This window comes from Elgaria multicarinata, chromosome 6 (genome assembly GCF_023053635.1).
Source record: "Elgaria multicarinata webbii isolate HBS135686 ecotype San Diego chromosome 6, rElgMul1.1.pri, whole genome shotgun sequence".
Classification (NCBI taxonomy): domain Eukaryota; kingdom Metazoa; phylum Chordata; class Lepidosauria; order Squamata; family Anguidae; genus Elgaria; species Elgaria multicarinata.
Genome location: NC_086176.1, coordinates 99,676,865 through 99,701,148, shown reverse-complemented (window position 1 = coordinate 99,701,148; position 24,284 = coordinate 99,676,865). Strand labels below are relative to the sequence as shown.

The 24,284-nt window shown below is 41.3% G+C and overlaps 1 protein-coding gene across 1 annotated transcript in view; it reads right to left on the bottom strand.

Annotated features, from left to right (window-relative positions):
• CPLANE1 (ciliogenesis and planar polarity effector complex subunit 1) overlaps window positions 1-24,284 on the bottom strand; it is an 80,506-nt gene that overhangs the window by 5,680 nt on the left and 50,542 nt on the right. Inside the window, exons 33-51 of the mRNA XM_063128142.1 lie at window positions 23,028-23,318; window positions 22,127-22,885; window positions 21,705-21,862; window positions 20,454-20,568; window positions 19,489-19,540; window positions 17,347-17,445; window positions 16,889-16,987; window positions 16,238-16,336; window positions 14,540-14,661; window positions 14,179-14,374; window positions 13,730-13,971; window positions 11,047-11,128; window positions 10,636-10,791; window positions 8,603-8,636; window positions 5,935-6,066; window positions 4,087-4,252; window positions 2,550-2,611; window positions 1,065-1,229; window positions 285-394 (exon numbers count right to left, since the gene is read on the bottom strand). Of these exons, the coding sequence (XP_062984212.1) occupies window positions 285-394; window positions 1,065-1,229; window positions 2,550-2,611; window positions 4,087-4,252; window positions 5,935-6,066; window positions 8,603-8,636; window positions 10,636-10,791; window positions 11,047-11,128; window positions 13,730-13,971; window positions 14,179-14,374; window positions 14,540-14,661; window positions 16,238-16,336; window positions 16,889-16,987; window positions 17,347-17,445; window positions 19,489-19,540; window positions 20,454-20,568; window positions 21,705-21,862; window positions 22,127-22,885; window positions 23,028-23,318 (3,139 nt within the window). The remainder of the gene's footprint in view (window positions 1-284; window positions 395-1,064; window positions 1,230-2,549; window positions 2,612-4,086; window positions 4,253-5,934; window positions 6,067-8,602; window positions 8,637-10,635; window positions 10,792-11,046; window positions 11,129-13,729; window positions 13,972-14,178; window positions 14,375-14,539; window positions 14,662-16,237; window positions 16,337-16,888; window positions 16,988-17,346; window positions 17,446-19,488; window positions 19,541-20,453; window positions 20,569-21,704; window positions 21,863-22,126; window positions 22,886-23,027; window positions 23,319-24,284) is intronic.

The following is a 24,284-nucleotide window of genomic DNA, read 5'->3' as shown; positions in this document are numbered from 1 at the left end:
ATGAGGAACTAAAAAGCAGAATGATATAACCCTAATACAGTTCAGTGTGGTCTGATGATGGTTTAAAGACGTAAGTAGCATAAATCGAATAGTTGAAGAGGACCAAGTTGTGGAAAATTGCAGCAGGTAGGAGAGAAGCTTTATCCTGGGTGAAAAGCAGAGGCGAACTGGGAAGGAGGAGTCTAGAACCAGCAGACTTCACAAAACCCTGCCACACGATCCCTGATTTTCCTGGGCGATACGGAGAGCTAACCCATTGCTGGGATGCCTTCCTTACATCTTACCTTTCCTCTGAGTCATGTCACACGATAGACTGGAAAAGGATTTTGCCCGACCCAAGCCAACTTCAGCAGCAGCCTTGTTCCTTGCAGATTGGTAACTCCCACGGTAACATCTAAGAAAAATATACCATATCATTGCAATAATGATTTCAGAAATAATATTCAAAACCATGCTAGAAGTATCCATGCTGGGGCTAACCTTGTAACATGATAATACCATTGTGTTTGAGATGTGTTATTGCCTAGATGGGGGTGTTAGATTTCCCCCACAAGGACCGGCACAGCGGCTTACATGCAATCAATAAAACACAGTTCTTGCTCACAGGCTTATATTCTAAAAGGAACAACACAAGAGGGATAGGGATGGGGAGGGGGAAAAAGAAAACTCATGTACTAATTCTTAAAGTTATTAGTACATTTTTTCTTATAATGACCAGCTGGAATGGAAACAGTACAGGCGAGGAGGAGCTGGGCTTTCTGTAGAGTTGCTTCCTATCTCCTCCTGCTACTGCCTGATGGAATGGCTGCTGTCAGGTGACAGTTGAGGGAGGCACCTGATGGGCATGACAGCAATGCTGTAATAACAACAGTGTGTCACACTGGCTTTGCGAGGGCACGCACCCTGATTCACAGTACGCTGCAGTAAACAAAAGCTAATCCTCTCGGGGTGCAATCTTATACATAAATCCTATTGAACTCACTGGGACTTCTGAGTAGACATGCATATGATTGTGTTGTTGACCTAGGAAAATTAAAGGCAACGGCCATTTTGAAATACTTTACCTTCCAATAGAAGAGACACGTGACTGCTTAAAATCATGCGGTGATCTTGTTTTAGACAACGTATTATATTCACTTGAAGAAAGTTGCACTGTGTCAGACAACAGCTCATGCATCAGGGCGCAGGCGTCAGAGACTCTAAGATTATAATGCTCAGATAACAAGGCCCTTAAGGGGGGAAATCAAGATGCCTATTAAACTATTATATACTACAAAATTGCAGGAATCTGTTTTCATTTCCTCTAGCTTACTAAAAGAAACCTAAGCTTGTCTTTGAAGCAATTAAAAAAGTAGACTATTTTACACACAGAACAGGAAAAAAAAAGCTTTGTAATTTAATATTTCTGCCCCCTGGAAAGGATTTCTTTTTAGTCAATCTACAAGTCAAAAATTTAACTAAAAACAAAACATGTGAAACTTTGCTGAAAATATTAAAAAGAAACAACAAAAAAAGAACAGAACACTCATCCTATTCACATACCGGCTTCCCAACACCACCCGTCCGCAGCACATTCACCGATGCCCTCTCTGGAAATACCAGTGATGCTCTTTCAATTACAAGGAGTAGAAACAAGTGGACAGGATGGCTTTATTGCATCACACTTAATGCACCAGGTACCTCATTCGGCATGCCTTGGCTAGGCCTCAGGTGTTTTCATAAAAGATGGGAAATGGAGCCAATAAAATGATATTTGGAATTCCCTAGTGGCTCAAATAGACAGTGGACTGAACTAATCCACGGGCCTTAAGTTGTCTTGGCTTGCCTTACCATTTCCCCAGCTGAACAGAGCAGACAGTTCACAGCTATTAGACTTTTTCAATGTGGCATCCTTCCCCGGCATGAAGGGTTAGATCCAGACTTCGTCATACTTCAAATAGACATATTTAAATCTATGAGACTTAAGTTAGTTATTGCTAACTTATGTCCCATTGATCTTTAGTGGGTATACTCTAAGTCTGGATCCAACTCAATATGTTTCCAGGTACCTTTTTCTCATCACTTTAAAACTGTTCTACATAATATTTCCCAGTAACTCCCCTATTTCCTATCATGGGCGTTTGGAATGCTAATTTCTTTGACAGGCAGAAATTTACCAAAGCCTTCTACCAGATTTATTTTTAGTTGGCTTTTCTTCAGCGTCCTGATTCCTATGGCAACCAGAGTTAAGCAGGAGTCTTCTTCTGAGGGTCACGTGACCTGGGCATAATACTGACATGTCTTCTTTGAATTTTTCCCCTGTCTGAGTGGGCATTTTCTGTACTAAGCCTATTTTTCAGCAGGTCACCAGGGTTGAAATGTCAGATGAAGCCGTATATCAACTACCCACCCAGAAGAATGACTTAATTCGATTATCATATTATGTTGGCAGGCCACAGTGGAAAGCTAAATGAAAGAATGTCATTAATTTACACCTAACAGACAGTTAATATTGGTAGCCAGGCCAATAGAAAGTTAAAAAACTAGAGTGGAATTAAAAATAAACTTACTTATCTTTCTCATCTTTCTTTTTCTGATGTAATTTAATATCCCGTGTTGAAAATCCAAGTGGCTACACAAGAAATACAAAGAGATACTAGAATTGTCTTCTCTTTCATCTCTTAATCACTCTTCTTACACACTTATCACAAGTACTTTTTCTGAGTTAGGGTTTTGCCCTAACTGTGCACAAGAGTAAAGTTCTGGACAAGCAGAAGCTCTGCAACTAGTTGCCTTTAAATGTTCCAAGCCAGCAACCATGTACTACAACTGAACTTCCAACTAGAAAAAATGAACTGTAGGCACAACCCACTAGAAATGTTTGTCAATTGCTCCTAAATAACTGCACGGTGACTTGGTAAGACAGCAGTCTTTTCACAATAGTCACTGCTGGCTAAGCACTCTAGTGTACCCAAGGCTGTATTTATCACCTTGCACATACATGCTGCTGCTTTCCCCCTAAATTAGCCAAGCTTCGAATAATTGCAGTCATAAGACAGTAGGTTTCCCACATCATTTTTAGATATACTATTAAAGACATAGGTCAGATCTGGCTGATTGTTTTGAATGGGTTTCTGAAACGCAGCCCTTCTGCATCTCACTAAGTAGTCCAGCCTTCCCAAACTGGTGCCCCCCAAGTGTTCAACTCCCAGCATTCCTGACTGCTGGCCATCCAGGCTGGGGTTGATGGGAGTTGAAGTTCAAAACATCTAGAGGACACCAGGTTGGGGAAGGTTCAACTAGTCCCTTTTGTAGGTCCTATGTGAAGTTTTCTTGCACCTCTCTTTATGCTCAGTAACAACCACAAATATCTGCCTCATCCATTTCCAACTATGAGGCTCAAAACAGGAAATAAAATATGCTACATTTGAGTCTACTAATTAAAATAACCTATTGCCTCTGTATGTCCAATTTCTGAATTCCAGCAGAAATAAGAAGACTTTGCACTAATTCTGGAAAATGCCCAGCTCAAGCTTTGACTAGGTGCCATGGGGAAAGGAACTCCATGGCACTGGTATTGCTTCTGAAGATCTGACTCTCAGGGCAGGTGGAATAGCAATGGTTTAACAATGGGTTAAAAGATTTGGCTATAGAATCATACCTTTTTCCATTCCACCCTCATCTCTTCTCAAACATGATCCCACAGCCTGACACACCATAATTTACCCACGATTTGTCATGGTGCGTGCCACTGCTATTTTGAATATGAAACTCTTGTGACATCCAAACCCAGATACTACAGATTAATAATGGCTTAAACAACCCAAAGTTAAATTAACAACAAAATATAGGCTATTTGGATTGTTTAATCCATAATTAACCCATGGTGTCCAGGTTCAGATGTTATAAAGCAACCTTCAACTGGCCTGATCCAAAGTTGCATACATAAAAGGACAGGGGCACATGCATAGCATATGACCAAGCAAATCGTACGTTAATTAACCCACAGGTTCTGCCATTATGTACAAATTGGGACAACATTTCTATTTATCACATTAATGCGTTACGCTGTTGTGGCTCAGTGCACAATAGTGCAAATAGGCTTACCATTTTTTCTCTAAAATGAAATGGATTATGTTCTTTTGCTCTTTTTTCAGCCAGTGTTTGCAGATATTCAGCTAATCTTTCCTTCCGCTTTCTTTTCATCCAGGTTTGTAACTCTTTTTTATCCCTTTCTGTTTTACGTGAATGTCTACTCACTGTACTTGAACGGCTGAAACAAGACGTGAAATAAAAGCTGAGCCGCTGACACATTACTTTTTATAATACAATTATTAATATAGATATTGGAGGAAAAACATGTAAAAGTAACATGTACACCACATCCTATGTTAGTATCTGTTTTTCCCCAAAGTGCAACAAAGATTCCATAAGTACATTCAGTCACACTGAAAATGAAAGCTAGTCCTGAATTTATAGCATTAGTACAAAATTACTAAAGGACAATAGAATAAAGCAAATCAAAATGGCAGTACAACAGTAATGGTCACAGGACTAAAGAAACACACACACACAAAAGCTAATATAGGCCTTATTGCTACCACTTATATTTTTAGTAGTATATGTGTATAGTTATAATTGCTCAGTTCTGCCAATGGAAATCTACAGGTGGAAGCAGCTTCTTGTGCGTGTAAATTATGCGGCTACAACATTGAACTGCTGCCTTTTGATGTACTTGGGATGAGCCTCTGCATCCAAAGAGACCAGTTATTAGGCACAACAGAATTGGGGGCCGTCTACGCAGTACAGCTTTTTTTTGCTGATCCCCCCCAAAAAACCTGCAACGTCACAGCAACAACCACCGCAATACAAGGGCAGGATTAAATGGGGCATATCCTGCCCTGAAACTTTGCCGTATCAGTTACAGGGCCGTAATGTGCCGCAAAGAGCGACTAACGATGGAGCTCTGAAAGTTTTTTTTTCTTTTGCTCAACTCTGTAGGTGTGAAAGGCTGCCTCTGCACACCCAGGTAGCTTCGAATCAATAGGCGCCCATCCTCTCTCAACTGTGGTTCTTTGTAGCTGCAAAGCTTTGAATCAACAGGCGACACCCCTCGCTCGTGTGCTCATAAAATGAAATGGAGGAGATACTTCTGAGAAGGCATGCAAACATCCGTCCTTGCGCACCTCTCTCTCCCTGTGGTTCAAGGGGTTCCCATAAGTGCACAACTCCAAAATAGTGCAGCAACAGCGCAGTTTCAGAGAAGCAGGGCTGGCTCCCCTCCCCAGGCCTGCAGTCAATGAGTTACTTCTGGTAGCTATGATTGGCCCTCTGCTCTCCCCACACAACTTTCCCTTCAGCCAATCAGTGCTGCTTCCACCAGTCCACGCCAAAACCAACTGAGGTCCCGCGGATTCCCAAACTGCACTGAATCTACAGTGATAGGAAAATCTGTCACAAAATGAGTTTGGAAAAAGACGATGCGCTAGCTATGGAGAGGAGTGTGCATCATCTGTTACGATCATCTTGACAGTGGAGTAGCAACAGAGTAAAAGCTCCTTGTAGATACCCCCCTGGATTGGTGTTTTACTATATAAAATTCAGGAGCAAGTATGAATGCATATACCCATATATAACTAAACTTCTTTCACTATTGCTATGTAACTTTGTTAACTGTTATCACAAGGCTTTATAACTCAGGAAGCTTGCATATGAGACTTTTATCATGCCCTGCTTCATTCATGAAATTTTACAGGGAGGTCCAGACAGCAGTATCTTCCACTTGTAACTCTCCTATGTTTTCCCACTGCTTTTTCAGTCTTTCTTCTTTCCACAAAACACCCATTAAGGAGGAAAAGACCAAATAGCTGCACAACATCTTTTGATTGGTAGCAGTAGGAACTGTCTGACTAAAAGCACTTTTTCCTCTCAGTAAAGGCGTAAATGTAACATTACCTGGAGATTTTTTTAGCCTGTGTTTCCGTGAGGCCCAGTTCTGAAGCAGAAATGCCACCCTTGACTATAAGATCAGTAATGATGTCAGAAACACCACTCAAGCCAGTCATCTGCAGGCAGTCTTCTGAAAAACTAGAAAAAGCACTTACATTACTACAGACAGGAAAAACCACTTCTAAGGCAAACTAGGGTGAAACCAGACAATATGCGAAATGCATGATTGCATTTCTGTGTTTTTACATTCCCCCCAAATAGCACCTGCTGGGAGCTCCCCCCGCCCCAAATTCTGCTTCCTCGCTAAGGAGTAGAACTGTAGGCAGAGGAATATTTTTCAACCCCCTCCCCTTTCCCCAAGTAAAATCTCCCAGCTGCTATTTGCCCTAGAAATGAAGCTGCAATCAGCAGCTTTAGGAGCTTCCTTCCTGGATCAAACAGCAATGTGAGGGTGAATGGGGAGGTTTTAAAACACCCTTCTGCCCATGGTCTTGATCCAGATCAGGGAACTCCACAGCTGCTTTTTTAAAAGAAAAGATCTGGAAATATCTGGCCCTCAGAGTATGCACAGTTGAGCTGCTTACACGTATGGGAGGGGTCACCAATCAATGGCAGAACTCATGCTTTATATGTAGAAGCATATAAAGCATGAGTTTTATTGATCCAGTCAGGATCAATCCCTGGCATCATGATTTAAAGCGAGGGTGGGCAACTATGGGGAGGAAATATTTTTTTCAGCTTGACCCCTTTGGTGCTCCATAGTAGCTCTGGAAGCCTTTTTGTTTGCAATATATTTAAAGGTAAAATGTGGCATACAGTCTAAACACCATCTGCATCATTTTAAAAATATGCTGGTAAATGCAGGAGAGAATGTACTCATATTATGGATAGTAAATGTCAAGAACATACGTTTATATATACATAACTAGGTGTGTGTCTTGTTACAAAGCAGTTCCAAATGCACTGTGATATTACCCTGACCCCTTGGTTTAAGTATACACTTTTTCCAAGAAGGCAGGCCCTCGGAGCTGCCCAAAACACTGTTACGGATCTGGAACCACCGCAAAGGTGCCATACAATGTACATGCTTCCTCAATGATTAGAAGTTTGCCCCCTATGTCTGGGGGAAACATGCAAATGCCTGCCTGATTGCCATGCTGCTATCCAGCCAACCAACCCATGTGGGATAACTTTGAACTGGCCAATCTGAGCATTGAGCTCTTTGTGCTTTTTTAAAACACACACCCAATAACTGTCTTGGAGTTTGGGGCACCTGTCATGCTGGTGCTTCTCAGCTCTGAGAATAAACTCAGGGTTTGATTGATTTTTAGTATCTTTCCTCGTGTCTGTTTCGTAGCACGATTCTTCACTCTACTCTGTGATCTATCCCATCTTTTCAGGGCCAGAGTCCGCTGCTCTCCTCCCTGTTTAGCCCAGATAGATTCCTTAGACCCACATACCCAGAGAGAAAGCTTTGTTTTCTGGTAAAGCACCTCACTGAATCCATGTATAGCACAGCACAACCTGCCAGCTCTAGACAACCGTTCTGGTGCCAGCTAGGGCTGGGCACGACCTATGTGGGAATAGTTAGTTCTGAGTCAAAAGTGCGGAAGCGGTTCCGTAGGAAGCAAAGAGCTTTGGGAACTAGCTAACAAAAAGTCTTGCACTGAATGCATCAGTTTAGCTGAAAACTAGGGAGAAGCGCCTTTGGCAAGGCTCTCCATCTAAATCTATTGTTAACTCAAATTGTGGAGGCATTAAGGGTCCCCAACAACAGCTTAGCCTGTAATTCAGTCTCCCCATCCTTGCTCACCAGACATTTTTTTCTTTTGGGTGTCTATGAACAATATGGCGCAGTCCATTGTCTACCAAGGTCAGATTGGTGTGAGTCTGTTACCTTATTTTTGTAATAATGAAACTAAGCTGAGAAAACTGAGGGTAGTCTGCGCCCACAGCATTTTTCTGATTTTTTTTGGCAGTGAAGTCAGGCAATTATAGCTGCTCCTATTTGGCTCTATTTCTTCTCTTTTCCTCCTAAATCTACCTATGTCCACTCCTGTGGCCCACCATTTTCAACAGCATTCAAGCTTCTTGGACATCTAGCCTCCCAATCCCCTACTCTCCCATTCCCATAGTGCCATCTTCCCTTCCTTATTTGCTAAACACCAATTCCCTCTATCTTTGTATTTGCCCATCTTCTAAAATAGGCCTATTAGAAGTTTTATACTGACCCATATGGTAGGCACAGTAATGAAGCTAATTTTCTCCTCTATAATCAATGTGCCTGCATGTGTTTTTGAGAACAAAATTCTGTAAAAAGTTCGTGTTTATTTTTAAGCAGTAATATTTCCTACTTACTTCAAGCATAGCGCATAAGTCCACTGAGTCTTCACCACATCCCAGGTTAAAGCCTCCCTTAGACCCGTACTGCTCATTAGAGATGCGCATTGCGCAAGTTGTGCGTCCGTATGAACGAGGGTGTATGGCCACAGTGCACATGCATGAGAGAGGGGGAAAAGATGTACGTGCATGTCCATTTTATACTTGTGTGCTTTGTGTTTGTATTGGGATGGCCACTGGCTATAAACAATAAAATCTTGTGATGATGTCCAGTTCACCAATCTGACTCTCCTAATTTCAGTACAATTTTAATGAAATGTTTTCTTATACATACCTTTCATCCAGTTCTTCTATTCCAAAATTAATATCTACAAAAGAAATAGTTTATCACTAGACATTGTAGGAAATATATGCATAATATTAAGCTATGACCAATATGAGGACCCATTATGCCAACTTTCCCCAATCTGGTGCCCTCCAGATGTTTTGGACTACAAATCCTAGCATTCCGAACCATTGGCCATGCTAGCTGGGGCTGATGGGAGTTGAAATCAAAAACATGTGGAGGGCACCAGGTTGGGAAGGCTGCATTAGGGCTTTCAAAAGTAGTTACTAATTAGACAGCGTTACATTACTCGAGACAAACTGTTAGCTTTAGTTAGTTAGAACAATGGCAAAAATACTCATTCAAATGTATTATTACTTATTTTCTTATATGATCATTTTCTGAAATAAATGGTGTAAGGGCTGCTAGTACTTTTATATTAAATAGCATCCCACAGAAGTGAAAAGATCACCATCTGTCCTTTGAGGGCAAATGGACTAATTCTACTGATTTTCGTGATGGCAACAGAATGTGTACTAACAGACACTCCTGTTATGTGCTAGTGCAAGGCTTCAACCATCCAATGTCAAGAGTACAAATGCCAACTTATGTGCAACAATGTCACACCAAACCTTTGTGTGGCAATGTAATGAGATGAGATAGGGTTAGGGTGCCTTGTGTGTAGGATTACGGAGGGGAAATTGATGAATTATTCTGGCCATTTTATTTAATTTTCTAAAGACAGAGGGCTTTTTTAAATGAGCGATTTATAGAGTTCAGGGATATTCAGGGGTCATTTCGACGACGCTGCGAGCCTCCATTTCCCGGGTTTAAAGTTAAAAAATAAGCCTCAGAAAACCTGACTTTTCTGAAATATGTCAGGATTTGTCCAGACAGGCGAAGTTGTACTATAACCCACCCACTAGAGGGCATTGCCCTATTGCACTGTATGGGCCACGTGGTCACTGCTCTCTTCTCTGTATAATTTCAGCTCGTTTCAAATGCGGAAGAGAAGCAGGAAGCAGAGTGACGGTAGGGAAACAGAATTTCCTCCTGTTTGAAAGTCCTCAGAGAGTTGGAACTAGATTTACGTGTGAGCAGCAGGGCTTCTGGATTTCCCCACCCCCTTCTTCCCATGGAAGGCCCTCTAACCCCACTGAAAATTCTACACAGAGCATCAGAAGACCCTGCTGAACGGGGTGAGCTGTGGCTGGGGTGGGGGGAAGGGGAAGAATCCCCCAAAATCAGGCAGAGAGACTTTCCATGACCAAAGGTCCCTTCCTCTTCTGGAAGAGATATTCTGAATCCAGTCCAGTGCACATAGATTGCAGAGCACAGGTAGCAGAATAGGAAAGAACAATTTGTCATTCTGGGCTAGCACAGGAGACCTTAATGAGCCAGCCTAAGGGAATCAGGCCTGTAATTAAGTGCCAGAATGCTACCAGGGGAAACTGGTATCTTAATGACAAATCAACAGATTTAACTGGCATAGTTAAAACAGCTCTAAGTAAACATAGGGTTATATAAAATGTTAATCCTTCTTAGAGTAGACCCATTGAAAGGAATAGGATTTAAGTTAGACTAACACTGGAAATTAAGGATTTTGTGGGTGCTCATTGGAATTGATTAAAATTGTGAAGCTGTGTACCATTAGGTTCAATAGGACTAGCTGCATGAAAAAACTGCAAATTTGGTACTAATTTTATTATATTACATTTATATTTCACACTACCTCAACGGAGTTCAAGGGGGTTAAGTGGAGGTTTCAACTTAGGTGTCTCTACTACAAGCTCATCACTTGGTCCAATATACCACATAGGTTCATTCTAGTGTGACTTTTCTCAACTACGAGTACATGGAATTTTAAACTTAGGAGTGCTACGGAATCAGAATTATCACAGCCAAGTTGAAGTTCAGTGTTTTAAACTGGCTCTTAGAAAAACATGGCTAACATGCAGTATAGCAAACAATGCTTACTAGAAACAACAAACAGCACAATCGCAGAATCAAAGTCAAATGCAAGAAAAAGGAGCGAATGGTACCGGAAGATGTCTTTTTAACCCTGAGAAGATCAGCTGAGGATGCTGAAGGAGAAATCGAGGATGTCTGCAAAGCAGTGTAACTGGTTCGAGGTTCCATTTCTAAGCTTTCTTCCTCCCCTGTAAAATTCTCTACAATCACACGTGTTGAATAACGTTCTGTTTTCAACAGAAGAATAATGGAAGCCAAATGAACATAAGTTCACTGAGGAAAAAATACAATGCAAACAGGTGTTCATCCCCAAGAAGAATGGCCATATTAGCTGCTGGGGGTCAACATGCAAACCCACAATGAGTTGGCCGTGCTGTGCTAACCGGCCCATTCTCACCCCTAGCCCATTTCCCTTCCTCTCATGCCGGTGACTATTATGCTCCACTTCCCATAGTTGTATCAGGGGGTCCCCAAAGACCCACCTTCTTTGGAAACCTTAACGCCTGGTGCAAGGAATGAAACGTTATCCTCTCCTGGATCAGCTATCACACCTACATTTTCTACCTGAAAAAAGGAAGATCAGTTTTAACGCTGGTATTTAAAGAGCCATTTACAGCAACAACAACAAATATGTAATGAATATATGCATGAAGTGATTGCCTTTAAGAGCATTGGGGGCTTTCCTCCAAGAGACACCCCCCCCATTTTAATGATTAAATCTAATGCTTTTAAATGAATAACTCAGATGCTCCTAATACAGCAAAATCTGTGCATTTCCCTACAGATCTTATACTAATCAAGCATATACATGCTATCAGAAACAGCCACAGTAACACAAAAAGTATATTCCTCCACATAAAATTAACCTGTTGCTGCTTTTTGCTGGTGTGTGCAACCATTGTACAAGAGCACAAATAGTTCCTTGCAGAGGAGTGGTTTCCAGGATGGACTTTCCTCCTCCGACTAGTTTAAGTAAGCTAATTGTTGATACTTCTGTCTACCTGGAGGAAGCCCCTCCTGACCCTTAGAGATGTCCCTTATGGCAGCTGTGGCTGGCATGGGTTGACTGAACAACAGAACCTGAGGAACTACAGGACTGGCCTCGCGCTGAATTGCTGCCTCAGGCACTCCGATGGCAGCTGTGGCCAGCATAGGTAGGTTCTGGCAGGCCTTGATAGTGGTCAAGGCCTGGATTTGCAGCCTCCCAAGGGAATTCTGAAGGAGTAAGTATGGCGGTGGTGGATAGAAGCACTGTGAGTGGGCTGGTATTGGGAGCAGTCCGCAAAGATCGCTGCTTGTTCTGAACCACTCAGACACGCTCAACAGCTTTTTGGTTTGCAGCCTCGGCAGTCTTGCACAGCTTCCTCATCAGGGCTATGCCAAACAGAGGGCATGGAGGAGAAGGGAAGCAAAGGAAGATATAAGGCAGGGAACAGGTTGTATTTATTTTTTTAAGCAGGCTGAAAACGGAAACAGAGTAAAGTGAAAAAGACCAAGGAGTGAAGGATTAAGAATAAAAGAATTAAGAACAAAGGAGCTTAGAATTGATGAATTCAAACATCTCTGAAATTGAAGAGGGAGGAGAGTGCTGACATGGGCAAAATGCAGGGAAGAACTACATGTAGAGCTAGAGGGTACTAAGTCTAATGCGCTCTTGACATACGATCCCTGCCTTTCTGTGAACTGTTCGAGGGCTTATTAAGATGGTTTTGAAAGTATTGATAGCAGGGCTAACATGTTAATGTGTTTTGTTTAAGTCCAATATGTAGGGTTGGAGTTACTAGGGAAGCTAGGAGTTCCTTAAGGCTTGCTATTCTTTGAATTTTCTTTCTTGGGGGCTGCCTATACAGCAGCAGATTGCCATGATAAGCAAAACCCTGCGCGTTTGCTTCTTCGGGACGGCAGTGACTAATCCCGATGCTGCAGCAAAAGCACAGGGTTTCCGGCAGCCAGGCCCGCCCTCTGCCTGGGCGGATGGCAACCAATCCGGAGTCGCCATCTGCCCAGTCACACCTCTGCATGGAGGATGGAGCAAGGCTAGATTGGAAAAGGGCTGTGTTCACCTTGCTCCATCCTGAAAAGTCGGGGTAAGTCCCTGACTTTTAAAAATCAGGGTTTCTCTGGCTTGGGGGTGGCTGCTGAGTCTTATAATCAATGCAGCACCACCGTGGAGCCACCTCGGGGCTTCCAGAACATTTAAACAGTCCCCTGGGCACATATTTTGATCCTTTGTTTGCAGGCTTCACTCCTAGATGCTTTTCTGATGGAGCCATGGAACTGAAAACAGAGAAGAGAAGGGAAAGCAGAAGTGGGGGGGGGGAAATATAAGGTTTTGAGGTGTGTGTGCGTGCGTGTGTTTAATATAAGAAAAAGATTCAGAGACGAGTGAAGGGCCATAAAGTAAGAGGAAAAAGAAAACAAGGAAAAACAGATTAAAAAGGTGTGTTTTTTCTCTAGGTGAAAGAGAAAATTGTATCTGGTTTCTGAGCTTGGCAGGGGAATATTTATTTATTTATTTTATTACATTTTTATACCACCCAATAGCTGAAGCTATTGGGAAAGAATTGGGAGGGAATTCCTCTGGGGAGGCAAAAGTACTAAAAATTAAGTAATTTGATCTCTGTGCCTTCTGCTACTAGGAGGCATAAAACCTAGCCTGGAGACCTTGCCACACCAATACAGAAAAGAAACACTACACATCTAAGGCATTGGGGTTCAAAAGACACTAAATATAGTGAAAACTCATATTAACCTGAGCAATCAGGTAAATAGAAATTAACCTTCCAGTACTGAGTTTTGCTCACATCTCCTGGGGATATGAGTTGTGGATATTGCACAAGGTTTTTTAAGTTGTGGATAAAGCACAAGGACATCCAGATATTTACTTTGGGTCTATGCTTTCAACACTGGGTACACTGCAAGTTCCAGATGTTATTTTATTTTAGTACCCTTGCAATGTAAGTGATAAGCCATAATAATGCTGTATTTTATATATTACATTGTAATAATTGTCAAATGCATTTCTTTTTTTCTAATCACCTTTTAAAAGAAAGAGTTCCACTTGAAAGTACATATATTATTAAATCATGTAAACTTTCATTCTATTTGTCACAGGTGAGAAAAGGAAGCTCTGAATAGAGAAAAGTACATAAAGGTTAAATATACCAATTTAGTATTGCTAAATTCTTTTTCCATTCTTTCTGCCACGTTCTGGAGGGTCAATAGCTGTCTATCCATTTCCTGTAGTTTGGAACAAAACTGCTGTCTGCTAATTTTTCTGGCTAACAATTCTGTGGAGGAATTAGTGCTGAAATCCTCGTGCAGGAAGCTCGAGGGTAGATGATCACCAGCAATTTCTGTCTCTACAATCTCTGATGGCACTCGCAGTGATTCGGTTTGAAGAATATCTGCATTAAATTAAAAAAGAAAAAAATGCAAAGGAATGATTGACCCATGCTGCTGTTTTGAGCTTCTGAAAAGTCTATAAAGCGACATACAATAATGAAATATACAGGTTTCTGTTAAAAACGAAGAGGCTGGACGGGGAGAATGTAGTTAAATGCTATTAAAAGGGATACATTTTAAATGCAACTACAACTATTAGAGATATTCACCGTCACTCTTGAATTCTTCTGGTGGAATTGCATTAGCAACAGATGCTGCCATGTGATGCAGTTCTGCAGAAGTTGGAAATTCAGTCTTCACAGGCTGCGTGGCAATGTGTTTTGGACCAGACTCATATATATCAGGCAAATTTCTCAGAAGATCACCATTTTCTATATCAATCACATTGATGTATTTCCTTCCATTCTAAACCAAATTAAAAAGCACTTTATTATGGGTAGGAAGCAACATTCAAATATTCAGGATTTTTCAAATACATCATCATAGAATTGAACCTCTTTCCCTGTTAACGAGACAGACAGACACATATTCTAACTGTTGCATTAACAGCAAATATTTCTCATTACTGACCAAGTCAGATGAAATATCAGATAATGAGGGTGGCAAAGGCTTCTCTGCTACTTCAGTAGGGAATCTGAGGTTCAAGTACAGATCTGGTGGCAAAGTCTGAGGAACACATGAAGGCAAATGTTCTGTGAGAAGAGAAGGAAATGGTCAAAATCACCATGGGCAGTAAATATCCTGGAATGCTAGAAAGCCTATTTAGAAACAGCAAGAATAGCACTGGTAAGAATACAGAAATGTTGAAAATGCAATTAAGACGTTTTCCTCAAGATCTAAAGCAGGGATGGGCAACATGAGCTTTCCCCAATTTATTGAAATTTGTTTTTTAAAAATGGCAGCTGTAGCAACTACAGAGCACCACAGGGGTCAAAATTATCTAATGTTGACCATGGGGCTGCCAATAACAGTAGTGGGTTGTCACCATGATAAGCAAAACCCCATACTTTTGCTGTGTCAGGTTGGCGGCAGCTAATCCCGACGCAGCAAAGCATGGGGTTTCTGGCAGATGGGCCCACCCCCTGCCTTCTGCCTGGGCAGATGGCGACCAATCAGGGCTTACCATCCACCTGGCTGTGCCTCTACTGTGACTCTGGAGCAAGGATAGATGGTAGATGTGACATATTCGCCCTGCTCTGGAAAAAAAAGTTGGGGTAAGCCCGACTTTTTAAATAATAATAATAATAATATTAATAATAATAATAATAATAATAATAATTTTTGCTTTGCAGCTTCACAGGTAAGGGCCATGATGGCTGTGAGGGGGCTGCTGTGTCATATAATCAACACAGCGCCACCATGCAGCCACCGCAGGGCTTTCGGTGCATATAAACAACCCCAGCTATAGCCGCTACAGAGGCCATTTTTAACATTTATTATTATTTTTACGCACGGATGGTTTTTTTTAAAAAAGAATGACCGCCCCCAGTCCTCTCAAAGTTGCCCACCTCTGATCTAAAGCTTCAGAGAGCCAGTGTGGTGCAGTGTTGGACTGGGAGTTGGGAGATCCAGGTTCTAGTCCCCATTGGGTGACTTTGGGCCAGTCATAGACTCTCAGCTCAACCTACCTTACAGGGTTGTTGCTGTGAAGATAAAATGGAGAGGAAGAGGATTATGTACAAAGCCTTTGGTTCCTTAGGGAGGAAAAAAGGCAGGCTATGAATGTAATAAATAAATAAATAAATAAATAAAGGCTCCAGCGTACATGTACAGCTCTGCAGAAGTTAGGGCTTCCTATTTTCTTTGGTTAGAAAGCCTTTGTGCAGATATGGGCCCTTTCTACACTTAAGGATTATCCCAGGAAAATGGAGGGGTCATCCCTGCCTGCTCCCAGGATCCCCTGTGTGTCATTTGCATGCACAGGGATGATTCCAAGACGATCCCAGGAAAAAAGGCCGGTGTAGAAATGGCCATGGAGATTCCTAAACTGTAGGATCCTGTAGAAAAGAACAAGCAACATCTTGCACATGTGGTGCACATGAAGACCCTTGTGAATACATAAGAATCACTAAATTAGCTACACAAAATGTATTACACTATATTTACAGAAAGACTTTTATATAACGTACTACTATTTGAGGGGTAACTAATCACTTTGATGGCACGCTGCATTCTACAAGTGCAGCCTTTATTACATTTACGGCAGAACACACTCCAAGTTAAATCAATATTATTCTTTTAAAATGCAAGCTTAAAATTCAGACACACCTGTTACAGATGCAGAAGCAGAGGTGATTGGTCGGATTTTACTATGTTCTGAATCTATTTCATCTGTGATATTTTGCATATCTGGATGTGATTTAAGAACTAGATAAGAAAAATAAAATAAAACCGAGATTGATAAACAGAAGAACAAGATGGATCAACATTCTACTACATTTTAAAAGAGAGTTATTCCTGGGGGAAAAGATCAAATATTTGGCCTTAAGAGAATAACTAAATGATTTAAAGACGAAGACAAATTAAAGATAATTTAAAGATCAAATGTAAAGATATAAAGCTTGGATCCAGAGCAGTCCCTTCCAGGAACAGAAGGTATCCTTGTATTTTCAGAAATCCTGGCAGTTCAGCAATAACATCTGCTCATGGAGGAGGGAGGATAGGGCAGGCAATTTTCAGTGATTCCCCATTCAGCACCTCCAATGTGATTCTGGTGATCCCTACAGGCCTCCCAAGATATTTTGGGAGAGGGGATGCAGGGGGCTAGAGGGGGAAGGTAGAACCAAGAAAATCCATTTCTTCCTTCTGTGGAGTGGACGGTTCCCTGAGCTGAATTCTGCTCACAGAGCTCTGGATCCAATCGAGTGTGTACACATTTTCAAAACACAATATGTACAGTTAATCAGAAAGAAAGCACACCTGTTACAGATGCAGAAGCAGAGGTGATTGGTTGATTTTTACCAGATTCATAATCTACTTCTTCTGAGACAGTTTGTATATCTTGATGTGATTTAAGAACTTGAATGATAAGGGGGGGGGGGGGGGAAGAATCAGAAATAAATAAATAAATAAAGATAAATCAACAGAAGGACAAAATATTCTATTAACTTATTAAAGGGAAAAGGTTTGTGAATCTGGCCTGAATAGAACAGATTTCAAATGCAATTTTTCATATAGCAAAATATTCTTATTGCCATTTCTTCTACAACTTCTAGGCTGACAAATTCTTCAGAAGTCAGTCCAACTGAACTCATTTCTGAGTAGACATAGACAGAATTGTGCTCTTAGGAGATATTCTATATAAGTTATCTTCACTGGGAAAAAGTTGTTTCAAAAGCTTAAAAAAACAGCACAACAATTTCATGCAGATATATTACCAGTATCTGTATTTGTGCTAGCATCTTGAAGATCAGCTGTCCTTTTCCTTACAGAAGCCAAGTAATGTAACCCTGCTGAAGAAATACCTCCCTCTGGGTCTAAAATGGAAAATCATTTAATTATTATCCGCATCAAAATCAGGAAAATTATCCCAACAGTGGTTGCTAATTGCATTTAAGGAGAAAAGGTAAGAACATTTGCAGTACCGTTGTTCACCTGCTTTCTCCCACCTGAGCTTGCCTGACTGCTACATTTGTCACCCAAGACTTTTCTTTAAGTTCTCCTATCCAGGGCTGTCTCCTTGGGTGAGGGGGCACAAACAGGACAGCATGGAAGACTGATGGGGTGGGATCTCTGGAGGGCCAGCAAAGCCCAAATGCCTTATTTCAATGGGTCCTTCCTTATAGCAAGGCACGTTGGCAAGGTGATTATGAAGACTGCCTGTGCCATGGCAGCATAGGCGATCTTCATAGCCAAAGCCACCTCACCCAGAATGGCTCACTTTACGGAAGGCCCATTTGAAGCTCGGTATACAGTGGGAGGCAGACAGTAGGGAGAGTAAAGAATAGGAGGAGGATGGCGGCAGCTGAAGAAGAGAAAGTCGGAGCGAGGGGGGTGGCAGGGAGAAGAGAGACACAGCCGGAGGATGGGAAGAGAAGACAAGGGGCGGTGGTGGCAGCATGTTCACTAGAGCACCAAAATGCCACCTTGCCTAGGTCACCAAGAGACAGGCCTGCCCCTGCCTTCTAAAGAAAAGTGAGTGGTGACTGATGAAAAGGTCTTTTCAGCTGTTGCACTACCCCACATATGGAATATCTTTTCCAGCTCCTTGCAGTAGCCACCCCCACCCCATGCCCCTTGAAATAAAAATATGTCATGACATAGCATTGTTCTGTAACATTCTGAGGTAGGGAATGGTGAAGCCGAGAGCTTCACATCCATCTGTGGCAGCAAAAAATAAAATAAAACAAAATAAATAAATAAATGGAAGTTAAGAAATCAGCATCATCAAATGGTATCCACCCTCCCTCTGCTGCCTTACTTATCTCTAGCAATAATCCTGTGAGGTAAGTCACAATGGGTGGTATCCAATACTTCCGCTGTGCTAGTGGGAATAACCGCTAGCACTATAGGCAATTATCCAAAGCTACCACTTCCAGAATGGAACTAGGCAGCAAATGTTGCAGAAGGGGGCTCTGCTGTCTTGTCCAATTCCAGAAGCAGTAGTTTTGGGTAGTTTCTCGAGTAGTGCTACCAAGTACTACTTTCTCTTTGTGCTAGCAGTTGTTCCTATGACTGCAACATTTTAGAGCTGGCAGATTGTCAGCCTTGGATACTGGCCTATATTCCCATTATACAGAAAAGAAACTGATGCTGAAAAACAATGATTTATAGTATAACGAGACCACAGCAGAGAATGCTTTTTGAACTCATGACTCTGTTTACTGTTTTTAACTTTTGGAAACCGCCCAGAGAACTTTGGCTATGGGGTGATATATAAATGAAACAAACAAATAAATAAATACAATAATATTCCTACTGATCATCAACCAAATCAGTGGTTCTCAAACTATCCTGTCCCTTTGACTACTTGAAATTGCTGGAGGTTGTGACAGATCCCTTAATATATTTTTTTGGGGGGGTCCACATTAGAGACATATCAATTTAGAAAAGAAGTTTCATTTCTGGATTAAATATGAAGAAATATAAAACAACATTTTTTCTTCTTCAGTGCTGGCACCATCGTTAAAACCAACACTGTATTATAAATATCACAAGCCCTAGGCCAGGTACTGAGAAAGTCACCTTTAACAGGTAAAGCTCTAGAGAAAAAGCAGTAGACTGCAGCAGTGTCATATTATGAAATCATAGTCCCTTAGCCAGAAGCCTGCTCAATAAGACAGCCCTCATCAAAACAAATCATTTTCATCATCAGAAAAATAAATCTATATATTCTTGACTTCCCATGGACCACCTGGATGGAACTTCCGGACCACTAGTGGTCCGTGAATCACTTTCAGAACCCCTGTTCTAGATCATACTGTCTACTATTGCCATTCAAGATGAAGACCAGATTGCCAAAGACTGTACAAGTCCTAACTGGATTTTCCATTTTTCAACATTTCGTTGGAAATACTCACTTAGTAAGTAGCCACCATCACTGAGGTCATAGCTGAATTCTGTTTGGTTACCCTAGCATAAGAACAAGTATGATTAAATACATGTGATTTGCTGCTAGCAGATTTTAATATATGAATAGTATAATTTCAACATGTATAACTAATAAATGTGCCACATCTTTTAAATAATGTATAGTACCCGGTTTAGAGTCTTCCACAACATGCTTATAAATCATATTATTAAATTAATTTCTTTCTGTGAATCACACCATAATTTCAAAATACTACCTAGGGAGATTGGGGCAGGGAGATCGAATGTATTATGTTCTGATTAGTCCACCCAGTTTGGAAGATCTGCTGTATTCTGAACAAGATTTTACCCTATTTCTTCGATTCTAAGATGCACTTTTTTCCCATATAAACATCTCTAAAAATGGGGTGTGTGTTGCGGGTGTGTGTTAGGTTTTTTTTTTCTGTTGGTGGTACTGAAATTTGTGTGCGTCTTACAATAGATGGTGTCTTACAATCGAAGAAATACGGTATATATGTTAGCAGATTACTTCTTTCATAAATTCAGAATTGTTCTGGCGCAGTGTAGCATGTGTTGGCTGAACTGGTCTGTCCTTATGCTTTCCATTGCCTTTCCCCACCATATCCCTCTAGAGAGTTCAGTTCAATAGATCAGTTGAGCTGTGAAAGCAGCCTTCTTCTTGATGTAGGAAATACACTGACATTTTGTCTGTGAGAAAACAGTTCATAAAATAAGCAGAGAAGCTAAAGAGGGAACTATCACTATACTATCCTGAAGCTAAAGGAATAACTAATTATACTAGAAAAGATAAATGTCTAAACTATATATAGAGAGAGGGGGGGGAAGGTAAGTGTGAGAGAATAGTGGTCCAGCTGTTTACAATTTCTGAAGTGAATCATAACAATTGATATAACCATCTAGATGACTATGAATGAGCATTCCCATATCACTGTACCTTAGCTTGCTCTACAATATCAGCGAAAGCAACAGAATCATCTCCTTGAAAATTCACAGTTGGTTTCTTCCTTTCTTCCTCCTCCTTGATCTGTTTCTCAATACGTCTCTTCTGCCTATCATCACATTAACATTTGAATTACATCCTGATTAAAACAGTATCTCTCTTGTTAAAAGGCTGGCAGCAAATGGCCATCATTCTAACAGGCCGGGGCCAGTTCCAAAGTTGAGAGGGTTCTCAACAAAGTAAGCCATCTCCTATATCAGTGTGCTTCCCTGACAACAAGCTCACTTGGAAAAAACAAAAGGCAGTTGGGAAACTGCTGTTTTAAATCTACAGTGCCTCGGGGCACCTAACATTGTTTCAGGGTATTGTGGGAAATTTAAAATGGCGGCTTCCCAAACCAACCCTCTTCTGCAGGGGACCATGGCAGGCCAGTGGGCTCTGCTGCGGCCTTGGCATCTGCCCAAGGGTACCAGATTTTGATGCCAGGCATGTAACATGATATTTAGGGGGCAGGCAGACAAGACAGTATTTGACAATATGAGAGTGAGGAGGCTGCTCCTATACCCAAGACTAGAACAAATGTTTTGGGGGCCTTTCAAGGTGTTCAATATGAAGGCTTTTAAAGGTGTTCAAAAGAAAGGCCCCCAAATGTTTTGGAGGGCATTCGAGAAGGCAGTTATAGACATTGGCTCTTTTACACTAAAGATGTACAATGTTATATTGTAACATTGGTTGCTAACTATGAACATTCTTTCCAGTTTAGTGTGACATAGACATCCAATAATGGGTCAAGTCTCTCCATCACCCAGGAAAGGCAGGGATCACATAACAAAGATTGTCTAATTTGGTGATCCTCCTCTTTTGAGGTAGAAGATAATTAAGGACCCAGCAGAGAAGGTAGAAAGAAGCAGTATCTGCCAAAGATACATGACTCAGGGATCCAAGAAGAGAAGGAGCTTGTGAAAGGGCTAGTAAACAGGACTGGAGATAGTTATTTGTTTATTGCATTTCTTTACTGCCCAATAGTCGAAGCTCTCTGGGTGGTTCACAAAATAGTTATGGGAGAAACAGCTCTGTCTTGGGCAAAAGGCAGGGATGAACTTGAGGAAGAAGCCTGGATCACTGGTACTAGACAAAGATGTTTGTCATGTGATCCCTGCCTTTCCTGGGCAGTGGAGACATTATTAAGTTCAGATTTTTGGTAGGTATAACCAAACCAAGATATAGCAGTACTTTTGATCTTACCTTTTTTTACTATTCCTGTCTTGTCTTGCTTCACATGGTTTAACGTTAGCTTTTAATAACTGATGGTCTTGATGCCCAATATGTGAGGCTTGGGCAACTTGGCGGCTTTGCTCAAATGCAATGAGATTTTGAAGTGGTATGAGTTTTGGTGCTTGAAACTGTTCAGGGAAGCAAAGAGAATGTGATAGTTATGTTAAGAATGTCTCCCTTCCAATGGTGACTGGGATAAGCAGAAAAAGTCATACTCTGACACTAGTCATAGACATTCAAATTCTATTAACGTAATTGGACACAGGACACAGTATTTGGTGGAGAATCAAGCACAGCAAGGAGTCATATTTATAAATGCACACTTAAATCCCATGTATACATTTTAAATGGTTTTTATTCACAATATTACGGACATTTATAAAATCCATTACCTTGGTGAGTGGGGGTAAAGTAGCATAAAGCAATGGTAATCCTGTCTGCCAAAAGGAGTCTCTGGAACCTGTCTCCTTTCCCGTAAGTTTATCAGGTATTAAAGCTGAAGGTTGCTTGGGTTGTGAGCGGGGCTGCAGATACAGCAGGGGAATGTCAGCAAAAGGTCTGTAAGTTTCATGCAAGGGAATTTCATGGTCAACCAGTGGTTTCTCTTCCCTTAGATGAGCATGAAGGTGCCGCAAAGATGCCGTATTTCCCTTTTTTTCACATTCATCCAGATAAAGATGTTTAGAAGCCCCCTTATCTATAGTTTCTCCCCAATGGTTCATCTGCTCTTGTGCTTGCCTTATAACTTTATGGTCATAGTTGTTCAGAGTTAGGTGCACTGTTTCCCCATTTTTGTGCCACGGTATCTGTAAACTCTGAGGATTCTTTACTGTAGGAGGAGGTGGACCCCAGGCTTCTCTTCGTTGTGGGAATGGTCCAATTAAAGGTTTAGGGGGCATTATTGGGCAGATATTGAGCGGCTGGAACTGATAGCTTGGCTTAAGTTTAAGCAAAGGAAGCCCATCTGCATTATTTAAGGATTTTGCCAGTGGAATAAGCTTAGGCTTCTTCTCAGCATGTAGAGAAGCAGACAATAGAGGTAGTGGCCTGGCTGTAATTTCATGAAGCAAGCTTTGAAATGGTGGAATCAGCCCTGTTCCACTGGACTGACTCTCTGGTAAGCCTGGAGAATTGTTGATGTGTGGAGAATTCTAAATGAGAAAAAGAAAGTTACACTGTAAAATTTGTTATATATAATATTTAGAAACACTGCCTTAATACATTAGACAAAAAATACTGAAGGCACTGCATGAACGATAACTTTTTATTCTAAAAATGCAAATCTCTACTTACTGGAATATTTCCATTATGGCTTTGTTCAAATAAGCTGTTCTTTCCCTGAGGACTGGTGTTTTTCTTACTAACATTCCAACTGTTTTCTAGAGTTGGCATCTGTGTTTTTGGAAAGACATCTGATTGATGTTTAGGGAGAGACCTATCTACACTGGCCTCTCCACCGTTTGAAGCCTGGCTTCTTCCCAGCTGAAAGGGCTGAGACTGCTGCATTGACTGTGATGTATTTGGCAGGTTGGCGAAGGATGATCCTACTACTTGCATGAGGCTCATAAAGTTGATTTGCTGCAGCTAGAAGAGAAATTAAGATTTGCTAAAATGTGTCTTGGCTGAAATCCATCTGCAAATTATTTATAGTAGCACAATGATCCTATTGAAACTGATAACAACAGGAATCCTTTCCTGTTTCTCTGGTTGTACTTTTATTATTCTAATCTACTCATTCTTCAAGTGGCACAAAGTTATCTCAGCTTAGTGAAATCGGTAGCTGAATAATACCAACCATTCTGCTGGGTATCCTTAAATTTAATATTACCAATCTAATAGGATAGTTTTGGCCTGTATAAGTATTGTAAGAACAGTTATTACATATGCAGAATTTTTACTGATATAAGAGTATGTTCAAATGATTAATTTACTACAGTACATTTTCTCACTCATAGGATCATCTGGAAGAACATGGCACCACTTCACTATTCAGAAGCTCCCTACACACATGTATCTACCTAATAAGTGGAAGGGTAGGTGGAACTGTGACCCCAAGGCTGAGTGGGTGTGGCTCCCAACCATGCCTCTGACCTCCGGGCATTCATTAGAGTAGGGGCGGGCAACTGCTGGAGATCCAGAAATCTTTTTTGCCACTGAGTGGAGCCCAGAAACGAAAATGTTCATAAATAGCACCCAAATTGGCTACAGAGTGCCCAAAGGGTCAAAATCAGCTTGTTTTCAAGCTAAATTTTCCCCCTTCAGGCATTCTGTAGCAGCTGCAAAACACAAAAATAGTCAAATTTAATTTGGAAGCAACCTATTTTTGACCCTTTGGGTGCTCCATACAAACCCCATTTTCTTCAGGGGAAAATCCAGCCCCCCCATTTAGGGGGTTAACAGGGGCTGCAGGTGGCCTGTGTGTTACCCACCCCTGCAGTGGAGTATTGGAAAAGAGTGTCTATGTGTGTACAACTGTGTGCATATAGACTCCCCCCGCAAACAGAAACCCCGATTGTGCAGTATTCATGCTGAACACATGGAGCTCAGGGT